Here is a 12063-nt window from a genome sequence, read left to right on the forward strand (position 1 = left end):
GTCATAGTATAGTGAGGCATAAAATGTCATAGTATAGTAAGGCATAAAAATGTCATAAAAATGTCATAGTATAGTAAGGCATTAAAATGTCAAAAAAAGTCATAGTTAAAAATGTCATAAAAACGTCATAGTATAGTAAGGCATAAAAATGTCATAAAAACGTCATAGTATAGTGAGGCATAAAACGTCATAGTATAGTAAGGCATAAAAATGTCATAAAAACGTCATAGTATAGTAAGGCATAAAAATGTCATAAAAACATCATTGTATAGTAAGGCATAAAAATGTCATAAAAACGTCATAGTATAGTGAGGCATAAAACGTCATTGTATAGTAAGGCATAAAAATGTCATAAAAACGTCATAGTATAGTAAGGCATAAAAATGTCATAAAAACGTCATAGTTAAGTGAGGCATAAAACGTCATAGTATAGTAAGGCATAAAACGTCATAGTATAGTGAGGCATAAAAATGTCGTTTGTCTCTGTCGTGTTACAGATGAAAAGATGGTCTAGAATACAACTTGTCTGACCTCTATTTCATTGTGTGCGTCTGTGTTTGTGTTTGTGTTTTGTTGTATTTATGTGTAGGTAATATTCTTGTCATTATTATTGTGGCTGCCACCAAGACTTTCCACTCTGTGACATCAGTGCTGGTCATGAATCTGGCCATCAGCGACCTCCTGGTGGGCGTCGGAGTCATGCCTTTTGTTGCCCTGTCCATCATGAACCGTGGATGGGTGGACTGTACTGTACGTCACCTCTGTCCAGTTCTATAAAACACTTCATACTTATAAAACATCTCAGCTTTAGTGTCTGACATGAACTAATGCTGACTTCTTTTGTTATAACACCTATTTTCCTCTGCCTGGCAGGACCTCTGTTTGTACGTGGGCTACACCTCCTCTGTGTATTGCACAGCTTCCGTACTGACACTAGCTGCTATTGCTCTTGACCGCTACCACTCCATCATGGACTGCCTGCGCTACAGCTCCCGCTGCACCCTGTGGAGGACCTGTGCTGTAGTCCTGTGGATCTGGCTGCAGGCTCTGGTCACCAGTTGCCCTCCCCTGCTGGGCTGGAGCTCTGTCAGTTATGTGGTTCCCATGTACAGCTGTGCAGTCAACTGGGCCAGCAGTCCCAGCTACACAGCTTTCATGGCTGCCCTCTGCTACCTCATACCTGCAGTGGTCATCCTCTTCTGCTATGTGAACATAGTCAAGGTGGCGCGCAGCCACGCAAGGAGGATCCATACATTGGAGGACTCTGTCCAGCGAAGCAGGAATCCAGGCTCTGCCTTCGCTCCTGGTGTTTCACCACACCAGCACTGTGGGACACTCCACAGCCCCTCGAGACTGATCTATCATGTAAGTGGACAGTTTGTCCCCGAGGTCAGTGGAGAAGGAGGAAATGATATAAGCCCTGCTCTCCCTAATTCTGCCACAGAGCAGAGTATCCCTACAGCCAGACGTCTGTTCTCTTTCCTGGCTCAGAACACCTCCCAGCCACCCCTGCAGAACTCCCAGCAGCACCATCACCACCATGGAGTGGTGCGTCTCTTCCTGGTCATCTCAGCCTTCTTCTTCTGCTGGACACCTTACATTGGTGTGGCACTGGTTCAGGCCACAGAAACCGCAATTTCAGGCCAATCCAACCTCGTCCCACCCTTTGCCGTTACCTTTTCATACTGGCTGGTGTTGCTGAACTCTGACATCAATCCTCTATTGTACGCTCTGCTTAGCAAGCGTTTCCAGGGTGCTCTTCAGGGACTGAGGCAAAAGATAAGAGCTCGGCTGGGGAGTGTGGGGGGCAGGGGAGGCGAGGTCAGGGCCGAGGGAGACGAATGCAAGAACAGCGACCCCTGCACTCTAAACACCCCCCATCCTGGTGCACCTTCCAGCTCTGAGAGTTCAACTTGTGATGACTCCAAGTATTCCCCATCCATTTTTACTGTTAGCACCGAAACACTCAAAAGTCATTCTGAGGAGCATCTATGCAAAGTGTGTCACCCTGACAATACCTCCACATCCTGTGTGTGGCCAGACGCTGGTGCTGACAGGAGGGTGGACTGCTTGCAGGTTCCCTCTCGCCCACAGGAGGGCAGCAGACTACCTTTCTCTGCTCTAACCCAGGAGCGTCAGGCCACTTTCTTCTACGGCCAGATAACAGTGAGAGTAGAGCATGATGTTTGTTAATTGTACTTCTGCAGATGTTATCTGCATTAGTTATTTTCATTATTGATTATTGACTTTCTTAATTAACTGATTAAAAATTTGGTCCATAAAATGACAGAAAATAGTCCATCAGAATACCCCAAAGTCCAAGTTGGCATATTATTATTGCTTGTTTTATCTGACCAAGAAAAATCCAAAGATATTTCATTTAAAACCAGCAAATGGTCACACATGGATTCAGTCATATTTTTGCTTAAGAAAAATGCTGAAATGTTTAATCAACTAATTGAAATGATTGTTTTCATAATCAATTAATATGCTAATTATTTTTTCCAGAATCAATCACAATTTCCCAGATGCTGAACGTGGCATATTCAGATGTTTTGTTCTGTCTGACCAACACTTCAAAACCCCCAAATATTAATTTTACTATAAGGAGCAAATCCTCACATTTGACAAGCTGAGACCAGCAAACCTTGGCATTTTTGCTTGAAACGATTAAAAGAATTCTGCAGATTAATTTTATATTGTTCAATTAAGTTGCTGGAGGCCATTAGTGGTGATCAGTAATTGCGAAACACAGAACTACAACACAGGAGATAATAAACCTGGACAAGAGGATGTATTGAAAAGAAATCTTTTATATAGTACATGTGATTACACTTGAAGACACCCAACAGTAGATCTAATAAACCCATCATTTATTCACACTCTAAATATTTCTTCCTCAAATGTGATAATCATATGTTGCATCTCAGTGTAAAAATCTTCATTCCTTACAAAGGTTTACATTTATGTCTAGCAATAATTCCAGAGGAATACAATATTATTATTTATTGTCATAGAGAATGACAATGGGAAACAGTGCTATTGTACTCTATTGCAAAACAAAGAAAAGGCAGTGAAGTGGACTTGTCAGCTGTATCTGCTCATACAGTATGTGCATGCTCGTCCTGTAGGTGTCACTCACCGGTTCTCAAGGTTAGTCAGCAACCCAATGCAAAAATATAAAAAAGTCCAGTGCGATGCGTCAAGAGTTCCTTTAAAAAAAAAAAAAAAAAAAAATGCAACTCGGTCAGATGAGTACAAGAAGGATAGTATTAAAGAGTCTCTCTGCAGCAGTCTGTGGTGGCACTGTAAGAAAACAGATAGCACATAGCGAGCATGTGTGGTCGAGTGATGTTCATACATTCACAACAAGGCAAGAGTTTCCACCAGTCGCTTTACAAGGCGTGCGCCTCACTTGCTCCCAGGTTCATCTCAGGTTGTTAACTTGCCTCAGGAAATGTGATCAATGAAAACAGATACAGTGAGACTCGGACAAAGAGCGGGGGTTGGGCAAATGCGAGCCATTCTTCATGTGTCAACACGCCCTCTCCTCACGCCACAGTGAGACAGTGAGTTTTCATTTGCCGTCTTGTTATTTTCTTCAGGAATGAAACAATATAAACTGAGAGCTGTCCCAAATTAGCTTGTGTGAATATGAGTCTAGAGAGTTAAATGTGATAGGATTTCGAAGGGAGGCTCAGTGATAGCTATGACTGATGTTCCGAGTTATTAAAGGGGTAGTTCCAAGATTTCATGTCTTATTATGAGCTGTTGGTGCTTTTAGTCCATCCAATGGTTGGGATACCTGAAGCATTAATTGTGAGTTTAATATCATTTGTATGACAGTACATGTAAATACACGTATTTACCTGCTGCTGGTGTCTCAGCAGCAGGAAATGGGAGGCAAATGCTTTATGGATGGACTGTCAGCACTCACTCTTTTTTGACAAACAAATCTCAACCATCTCATGCACTGAGAGCGTTTGCAATATAGATACTGGTTTTAGATCTCTCGTGACTAAACCGTGGGCCTGAGCAATGGGTGTCAGCATTGACAGAGCGGGAGTTGAACCCCAGGAAAGCACATAACCACAGGTGGCCAATCAGTGCGGTTGAAAAGGACCTGACCACTTCTCTCAGGATGAACAGAGTGAGGCGTTGTGAAAGCTTCTTCTGCTCAGATTGATCCTCAGACGTCCAGACAGGTCCCTTCACGCCAGATGAGGCCATCGGGTCCACAGCTCAAGGACATCCAAGGTGTGAAATACAGCTATGTACAGTGCACGAAAGGCAGGTATTTGTCATAAGTTTACACCTGAGGGATCCCACTGTGGGCCTCCCTTTTTGTTTTCAGGCATTCAGCATTTTTAGGCATTCTTCTTTGGATCTTAAATGTGTGTAAATGTGTATATGTTAAAGCCAGCAAGACCACAAGGTGTCAGGCCTTCCTCGATAAAATGTCCGTCTGTCTTATCAGCCGAGTTGGCAAGTCGCCCCAGGCGCAAGGATGTAGTGAACCAGTGGAATGATTAAGAGGTACAGCAAAATTAATACATGACTCAATCAGTAATACCTGATCATTTTTTGGGTAAGAGGGATTACAATTGAGATGAGTCCATACACCAACTCGAATAACTTCTGAGCGGAGTGGACGCCAAAACGAATGACACGCAATCTATCTCCCCTCTTGGCTGAAATGTTACTGATCAGAGCGCAGTCCAAAATACTTTTTTTTCACCCAGGGAGCTGTGTGTAAGAGAGAGGGTAGGGCACCAGGCAGGTCAAATGTCCCAACATTGAGGTGTTAATGTGTCTACCTCCCTGTGTCTGTATGTGTGTGGGTGTGTGTGTGTGTGTGTGTGTGTGTGTGTGTGTGTGTGTGTGTGTGTGTGTGTGTGTTAATATGGTTATATTTCATGGAGTCAGTGTGCAAATGTTGACATGGAGGTCCTGGCTCTCCCTCTCCAGTTGAGCCCCGTGGTGGCGCCCGCCTCTCCGTTGCCCTCTGCCGGCTCGTCACGTTTGCGCAGCCTGGTGCTGAGCTGGATGATACACTGGTCCCAGTCCTCCGGTAACAGCAGCATGAGGAAGCCCAGGCAAATGATGAACACAGCGATGAGGCGCACTGTGTTGAAATGAATTTCACATGTGTAGAGGTCCACCACTGTGAAATTAAGAGGACGCATTAGTCTGAGCACATGAAGGAATTTGTAAATATTGTAATTACCACACAAGAATTTATGGGATTAATGTCAACAATCAATATACAAAGAGGAATGTAAATCATGCCGCAAATATTGATTTCAATTACATCAAATATTAAATGGTGACTGGACCTAAGAAGTTAGGTCTGAGAGGAAAGCCAAGAGACTTACTGGCATTTACAGGAACACTTAGGACGATGCCAAGTGAGATTAATGTCGGGTATGTTATCGCGATGCCAAAGTTCACCAGGACGTTGAAAGCTGTAAGAAGAAGCAGAATCAGAGCAGAAGTAAACCTGCACAATGACGGTGTCATACCGCAAAATGATATTCTTGGGTTACCTAATCGTTACAGTATCAGGTGTATGCACTATATTGCTTCATATGGTGTCTTTTCATACCAAAAAGCAGGCCTGCAACCCCACAGAGGTAGGCCCAGGGGATGTCTGCAGGTGAGCCAATGTACTCCACGTGTGTAAAATACAAGATGACTGGCACAAAGCTGATGAAAACAAAGTTGGCACTTCCAACTATGCTGAGAAAGAGTGCAGCCTCTCCAAATTTGGCACTGCCCAGGACCATCTTGAAGAGCACCTGAGGATGGAGAAGGACAGTGGGAGTCATGAATGCACAGAATCTGCCCCCTTAAGGAGCAGGACGGGTAGTGCAGAGGGGCGCACCTGCCAAGTACCCGCCACGTCTCTGCCACCGCTGCTGTCTGTTTATCACATTAGGCAGCAGGGTAGAGGAGACCAGAGCCCCATCAAAATATAGCTATCTGTCCCGTAAGCTCCTTGATCAGGACATCACAGCCTGAGGCCAGCAACCAAACACACAAACACACACACACACACACACACACACACACACACACACACACACACACACACACACACATCACACGCTCAACTGAGTCTTTCATTTCATAATCTCCTCCTGTCTTCTGCCACCTGGTTACATAAGTAGAAGGGAGCTAGTCCAGGATTTCTTACATAAGACAAGACTAGTCATACATATGTTTAGCTATTTTTTTTTTTTTTTTTTTACATTTTTTGGGTTCGGGTTTATGGAGGTACACAACCTTAGTTTAGTTTTTTCCCATCAATCCAATGCAAACAAATACCTTGTAGAGCGCCGACATCGAAGCCGAGGCCACGACCAAAGTGATGCCGATGACTGAGTGGCTGTGGAAACCATCGGCATAGGTCATCATTACAATGCCTGCTATGGCCAAGATAGCAGCTACTATCTGTAGGGACAGAGAGAGAGAGAGAGGGAGAGAGAGAGGGAGGAGGAACATCAGTGAAAGACGGATGGACGACACGCTGCTCACAGTGTGGTGATAAAGACGCCGGAGCCGTTACTGCTGTGTAGGGACACAGCAGGCGCACATGGTCTCCACTTTGTTATTCACTGCAGAAAATCACAAGCCTCACAGGACAAGGCTTGTAGTGGTATAATTAATATGTGGGGTTTATTTTATAGTCTGCAGACTGCTCCAGTCGCGACAGCAGGGCTGGTGTTGTTTTCACCTTGCAAGTCAGTGTGTGTGTGTGTGTGTGTGTGTGTGTGTGTGCGTCATCATGGTAAAATATGGTTCTGGACACAACTAATGTACTAACTACCACAGAGGCAGATTTGAGTAAAGGCTGGCATTGCAGCCTGGCTCTACAGGCTAGAATGAGCCTGTTTAACACACACACACACACACACACACACACACACACACACACACACACACACACACACACACACACAGGTCCATATGTTTGAGGCCATATCTAATGGCAGGTGGTACTTGAAAGACTCAATATTTCATAATTCGCTCTCTCTAACATCCCCTGCAGTCAAGGCCTCACAGTTCGTCAATTCACTGTGCAGTCACACCTTTAATTAGCTGTCAATTAGTGCAGAATGAATCAACTCTTTGCCTGCTTAAGCAATGCCACCAGGCAACTCCCATACACGGGCCATTGTGTAAGCAGCATGAGAGAACCCCAGCTAGCAAACTCGTTTTGGATCACGAGTGCAACTTCAACATCATATTGACACGTTGTGTTCAGGGACCTGTGTGTGTGTGTGTGTGTGTGTGTGTGTGTGTGTGTGTGTGTGTGTATGTGTATCTGTATGTGTGTGTGTGTGTGTGTGCAGGGTATAAGGGAGGATGAAGTCACGCACTTTGTGGCAATCCAAAATAATTGTCTTGAGTCATATGTTGATATTTTATCCATGAGGATAGTTTTTATGTGCAAAACAAGTACATGCAAGACATTAGTCCACTTACCCCATTTCCTAGTTTTAGCCTCCTGTCACATTCCCAAAAACTTGTATGTGTGCATGCACACAAATACTTTAGAAACACACCGTGACCTTTAAATGTTTCTAATATTCTAATATTCTAATCCCCAAAATGTTTCATGTTTGATTCAGATCTGTGGATCTACCACAGAGCAACTCGTCCTTTATTTAGAACACTTAATTTCATCAAGTAAACAAAACACTAGCTGCGACAGTGTGGCGGGTATTGTTTTCAACTTGTGAGTCTGTGTGTGTGTGTGTGTGTGTGTGTGTGTGTGTGTGTGTGTGTGTGTGTGTGTGTGTGTGTGTGTGTGTGTGTGTGTGTGCAAATGTAGTATTGGAGACACCTACTGTCGCAGGAACTACCACAGTGGTTTTGAGCGCTTTGGCAGGTGTTTATATGTGTGTGGACAGATTTTGTCAGCGTGATATTGATATTGAGTTTGAAGATGGGCGTCGTCCAAACCCTTGAATACTGAGGACTCATGTAGAGTGCTCATGAGTCGGAACATCAACATATTGACAGGTGTCACGGCCGGTGAAGATGGCCTCTAATTTGGTACTTACATAATGTAATGTATATTCGGTATTTACACTTTTTCATATGCAGGAAAACACAAACACATAAATGAAAGCTGTGCTCAGATTCACACAGTAAGTGCTTCCAACATAGGACAAGTAGCTTCTACAGTGTTGGCTTGATTGTTTGACATTGATTTCCGTTGCACCGCCATCATGTAAACATCATGGCGGTGCAACCCCCCCCCACCCCACCCCACTTCTCACACCCACTCCCTGCCTCTGCGATTATCGCCGCCTCACACCGGCATCAAACCATTCATCCCGCTCTTAGTCAGTCAGTACCAGAATGAAAATCTTTCCATTATGGTGCATTGCATTTACAGCTTTCTGTCTTAGCCGTATATGTTTGTGTGCATGTGGTCACTGTGCATGGAGGGGTGACTGGGCTGAAGAGTAGCGGCAGGGTCAAGGCGCAGTCCAGCTGAGTGGATTTGCTCTGCATTAAGGAGGTGTCAGGAAGACAAATGAGCCGTGTGTTTTTGCTTGGACAAAGCCCTCGAGCACCTTTGGCAAAATGTCTCTTTCTGCACTGCAGGCTGCCTGTCAGTCACAGCTACACCTTTCATTTCCACTGTAGCACTTTTTGCCTACAGGGTCAGTGACCCTGCATGAGTTTATGTTTTAGCTTCTCGAGATGTTTCAGCACAATGCGAGGAGCAGAGGAGGGAAAGGATCGTGACAACCTCGCATTGAGCAGCTTGTGTGATTACAGTGTTACCACGGCAGGGTGTGCATGTGGATTAAGCATGGAACTCCCTTAACAAGTGATAAATCCAAACATGTCACACATTTGCCAAATGGCTGTTCACTCCATTCTGCCTCTGCTGTTGCAAATAAGACAGGGCCATTTCTTTACACACACAACATCAGTGAAACAACCAGCATCCCTTTTAATGATTTAGCCCCACCCATGTCTCTCTCTCTCTCTCTCTCTCTCTCTCCTCCTACACTTTCATGACAAACTCGTCCAAGATCCCCTGCATTGCTGCAGACATTCAAACACTGCAATCCCCACCACCAAGCAAGAGAGAGAGAGAGCGAAGCACGATTATTAAAGTATTTGTCTCTTACCGAGGCCCTTTCATTGCAGATAATAGGGGTGGGGTGTAGGAGCATGCACGAGGGAGAGACGGGGTGGTGGAGTGGTGAGTGTGTGAAAGAGAAAAAGAGGGGGAAATCCATTCTGCAGAGTGCAGGATGGCTGCAGATGTGAGAGCATCAGAGGTGTGCAGTGGGAGGAGAGCAGTAGATACCTCGATTCACAAAGCTAAACCCTTACTCTCCTGTTCCCGCTCCTCCTCAACCGGGAAAAATCAGTGACAAACATATGCAAGCACAAACAAACACACACACACACACACACACACACAGCAGGAGGCATATTTGAATGACAGTGATGATCGGTGGGATATTTCGCTGTCTCACAGGTAACATGCTCTCTACTCGACTATGCGTGTGTGTGTGTGTGTGTGTGTGCATGTTAGCTCACACATTCAGCTGCGACATATTATGTGCCTTCCTTTGGGTGCCATACACACCGAATGCACAGTAGAGGTGATATGGTGATACATACACACTCCGGGACGCAATTAAAATCCCCACTTGACCATTAGAGCTTAGAGGAAAATGGCGGACGTCTTTCTCTCCACCAAATGAAACACTTTTGTCTCTAGCGATATAAATGATTTCCAACCGCCTCCATGGGGTCACAAAATAAATCCGATTTACAAGAGAGGAAAGAAAAGAAAACATACATCTGCTACAAAATAAAAAGCATCTCTCTGACCTTGCTACGGTGGCACAGAGAGCTCAACCCACTGCAACTAACACATGCAAATAGACAGAACAAAAGCAAATTCAGAAAACATCTCCATCAAGTAGGTTTCTGTATCCGCTCATGTTGTGAGCATTTGCAGCACGTGTATCGTCAAATTGATGAAGATGTTTTCTGAATTTGCTTCTGTTCTGTCTATTTGCATGTTTTCTTAAGTTGCAGTGCATTGAGCTCTCTGGGCCACCGTACCTTTCTCTGATTTTGGCTTTTTCCTCTTTCATCAAACTGAATCAATCAAGAAAAAGCACTATTTGATTGAGCTATTCATGAATCAGATCAGCATGTGACAAGATGCTGACATGATTTTCTTTTTTCTTTCTTTCCTTCTTTCTTTCTTTCTTTCTTCAAGTCCAGCACTGGTCTAGTTAACTGTGTCCACTGTTGTGTTCAAGCATGAAGCGGGTAGTCTAACATCCAATTAAAATATAATATCAAGTTACAAAGATATTATATAACCTCATATGAGCAGCAATAATACCACATGGACACAGGTGTAATCATTAACAGAGATTATTTAATTTATTTACCTATTTATTTATTCTTTTACGTGAAACTATAGAAGTTACATTATGCAACTTCCTTTTATCGTTTTGTTTGTCATAATCTTGTTTATTACAGGTGAACGTTGCTACAGTAGCCTAGAGGGTACAATCTGAAAATCATGGCTTTAAAATTCACTTTGCTTTTTATTCCTTGTGCTTGACTGAGACTCTTATCTCAAGATGCAGCAACATTTTCTCTTGTAAACGTAAAACTGTAAACAACAAAAAACCTGGCACACACACACACACACACACACACACACACACACGCATGCAGATGTACTCACCCTGACCCCCATGAAGCGGTCTCTGAGTACAATCCAAGAGAGCAGGAAGACGAAGGCCTTGTTACAACAGAAGAGCGCCGACACGTCTGTTGTGTTGATCTTCCTGAGGGCCTGCAGGTACAGGTAGTTGGTGAGGATCCACAGCAGGCCAAACGGAGCCACCTTGGTGAAAAACACCTTGGGGGTCAGCCCGTCGTCCCCGAAAAACCTACAGCACTCCCTGTGACACGGACACATAACGCAGGGCAGAGTGATCACATATTGAAAAACGTGGGATGACTGATTTCAGAGATGATACTTATTGTTATGGTGTGAGACTCTAATCAATAGTTACAGCTATAAACAGCTCCGCCGGAACAAATGCTACCACAGAGAGTAGAGATTCTAATCTGTGATGAGTGTGTCAAGTAATTCCCACTATAACAGGTACATCTAAATGAACATCACCACAGCGCATGTGGGACCCACTTGGAGAAATAAGTAAATATTTACAAATATAATCAGATCTTCCACCAGGCACTGAAGTTACATATTTCTAGCTCACATTCAGCTGTCTCTCTTAATGAAACTAAACATTAATAGTAATTTTTTTCCCCCTTTATTTCATTCTAGTGTCGGTAATATCTAGGCAGTATTTTGGGATTTTACAATTTGCCTACACTGGGTCAAACTGTGCTGTGCAGACAAGTACACTAAGTACAGCCGAATACTGGGGGAATACACATGGGACATACAGAAGTAGCTGTTTCTGGTACATGTGACTCCATTTATAAGGAATCCACCCATTTTGGAAGAGAAACTGAATCTGCTGATCGGCGATGAACACTCAAGTCAGTCTGGTGACATTTTGTTATCTTGAAAAAGTGACTTCAACTCAGGTTTAAAGGCTGTATTCCAAAGTGTGAGGCTTAATCGCATACTACGGATGATTTTCAGCGCGTGTCCCGTCTGGCTTTGATGTCTGTCTAGAGAAGTTTTTTAACGACACACAAGAAGCTGTAGGTTTTTAAATCATTTGAAAAGAACGGATGAAACTGCCCCTAAAATAAAAGCTGACAGTCTAAAGCTATTGCCCTGACAGTCAATGCGTCACACTGTGTAACGTAAGAGGTGAACCAAACGGTGACAGCAGGTATCAGTATCAAAGTACTTGATAGTGATCCTGTCCACTCTGTTACTATGATTTGAAATGTTCTCCTGGCTAAGCTTTTGTGTCGTGTCCCACTGCTCTGATGTCAAGAAATATTTATTCTCCTCCTAAACTACACGACTCCCCACTCCCCCCCCCCCCCGCGCGCACACCACATACAACAATA

The 12063-nt window shown here is 43.9% G+C and overlaps 1 protein-coding gene across 1 annotated transcript in view; it reads right to left on the reverse strand.

Moving 5' to 3' along the window:
• Positions 1–4922: 4922 nt before the first annotated feature.
• The window catches only part of slc35f3 (solute carrier family 35 member F3), a 49531-nt gene continuing 42390 nt past the window's right edge, over positions 4923–12063 (reverse strand). The window contains exons 4-8 of the mRNA XM_022763379.1: positions 10748–10967; positions 6328–6453; positions 5606–5798; positions 5376–5465; positions 4923–5164 (exon numbers count right to left, since the gene is read on the reverse strand). Coding sequence (XP_022619100.1) covers positions 4923–5164; positions 5376–5465; positions 5606–5798; positions 6328–6453; positions 10748–10967 — 871 coding nt within the window. The remainder of the gene's footprint in view (positions 5165–5375; positions 5466–5605; positions 5799–6327; positions 6454–10747; positions 10968–12063) is intronic.

This window comes from Seriola dumerili, unplaced genomic scaffold, assembly GCF_002260705.1.
Source record: "Seriola dumerili isolate Sdu_G_001 unplaced genomic scaffold, Sdu_1.0 BDQW01000024.1, whole genome shotgun sequence".
Lineage (NCBI taxonomy): Eukaryota > Metazoa > Chordata > Actinopteri > Carangiformes > Carangidae > Seriola > Seriola dumerili.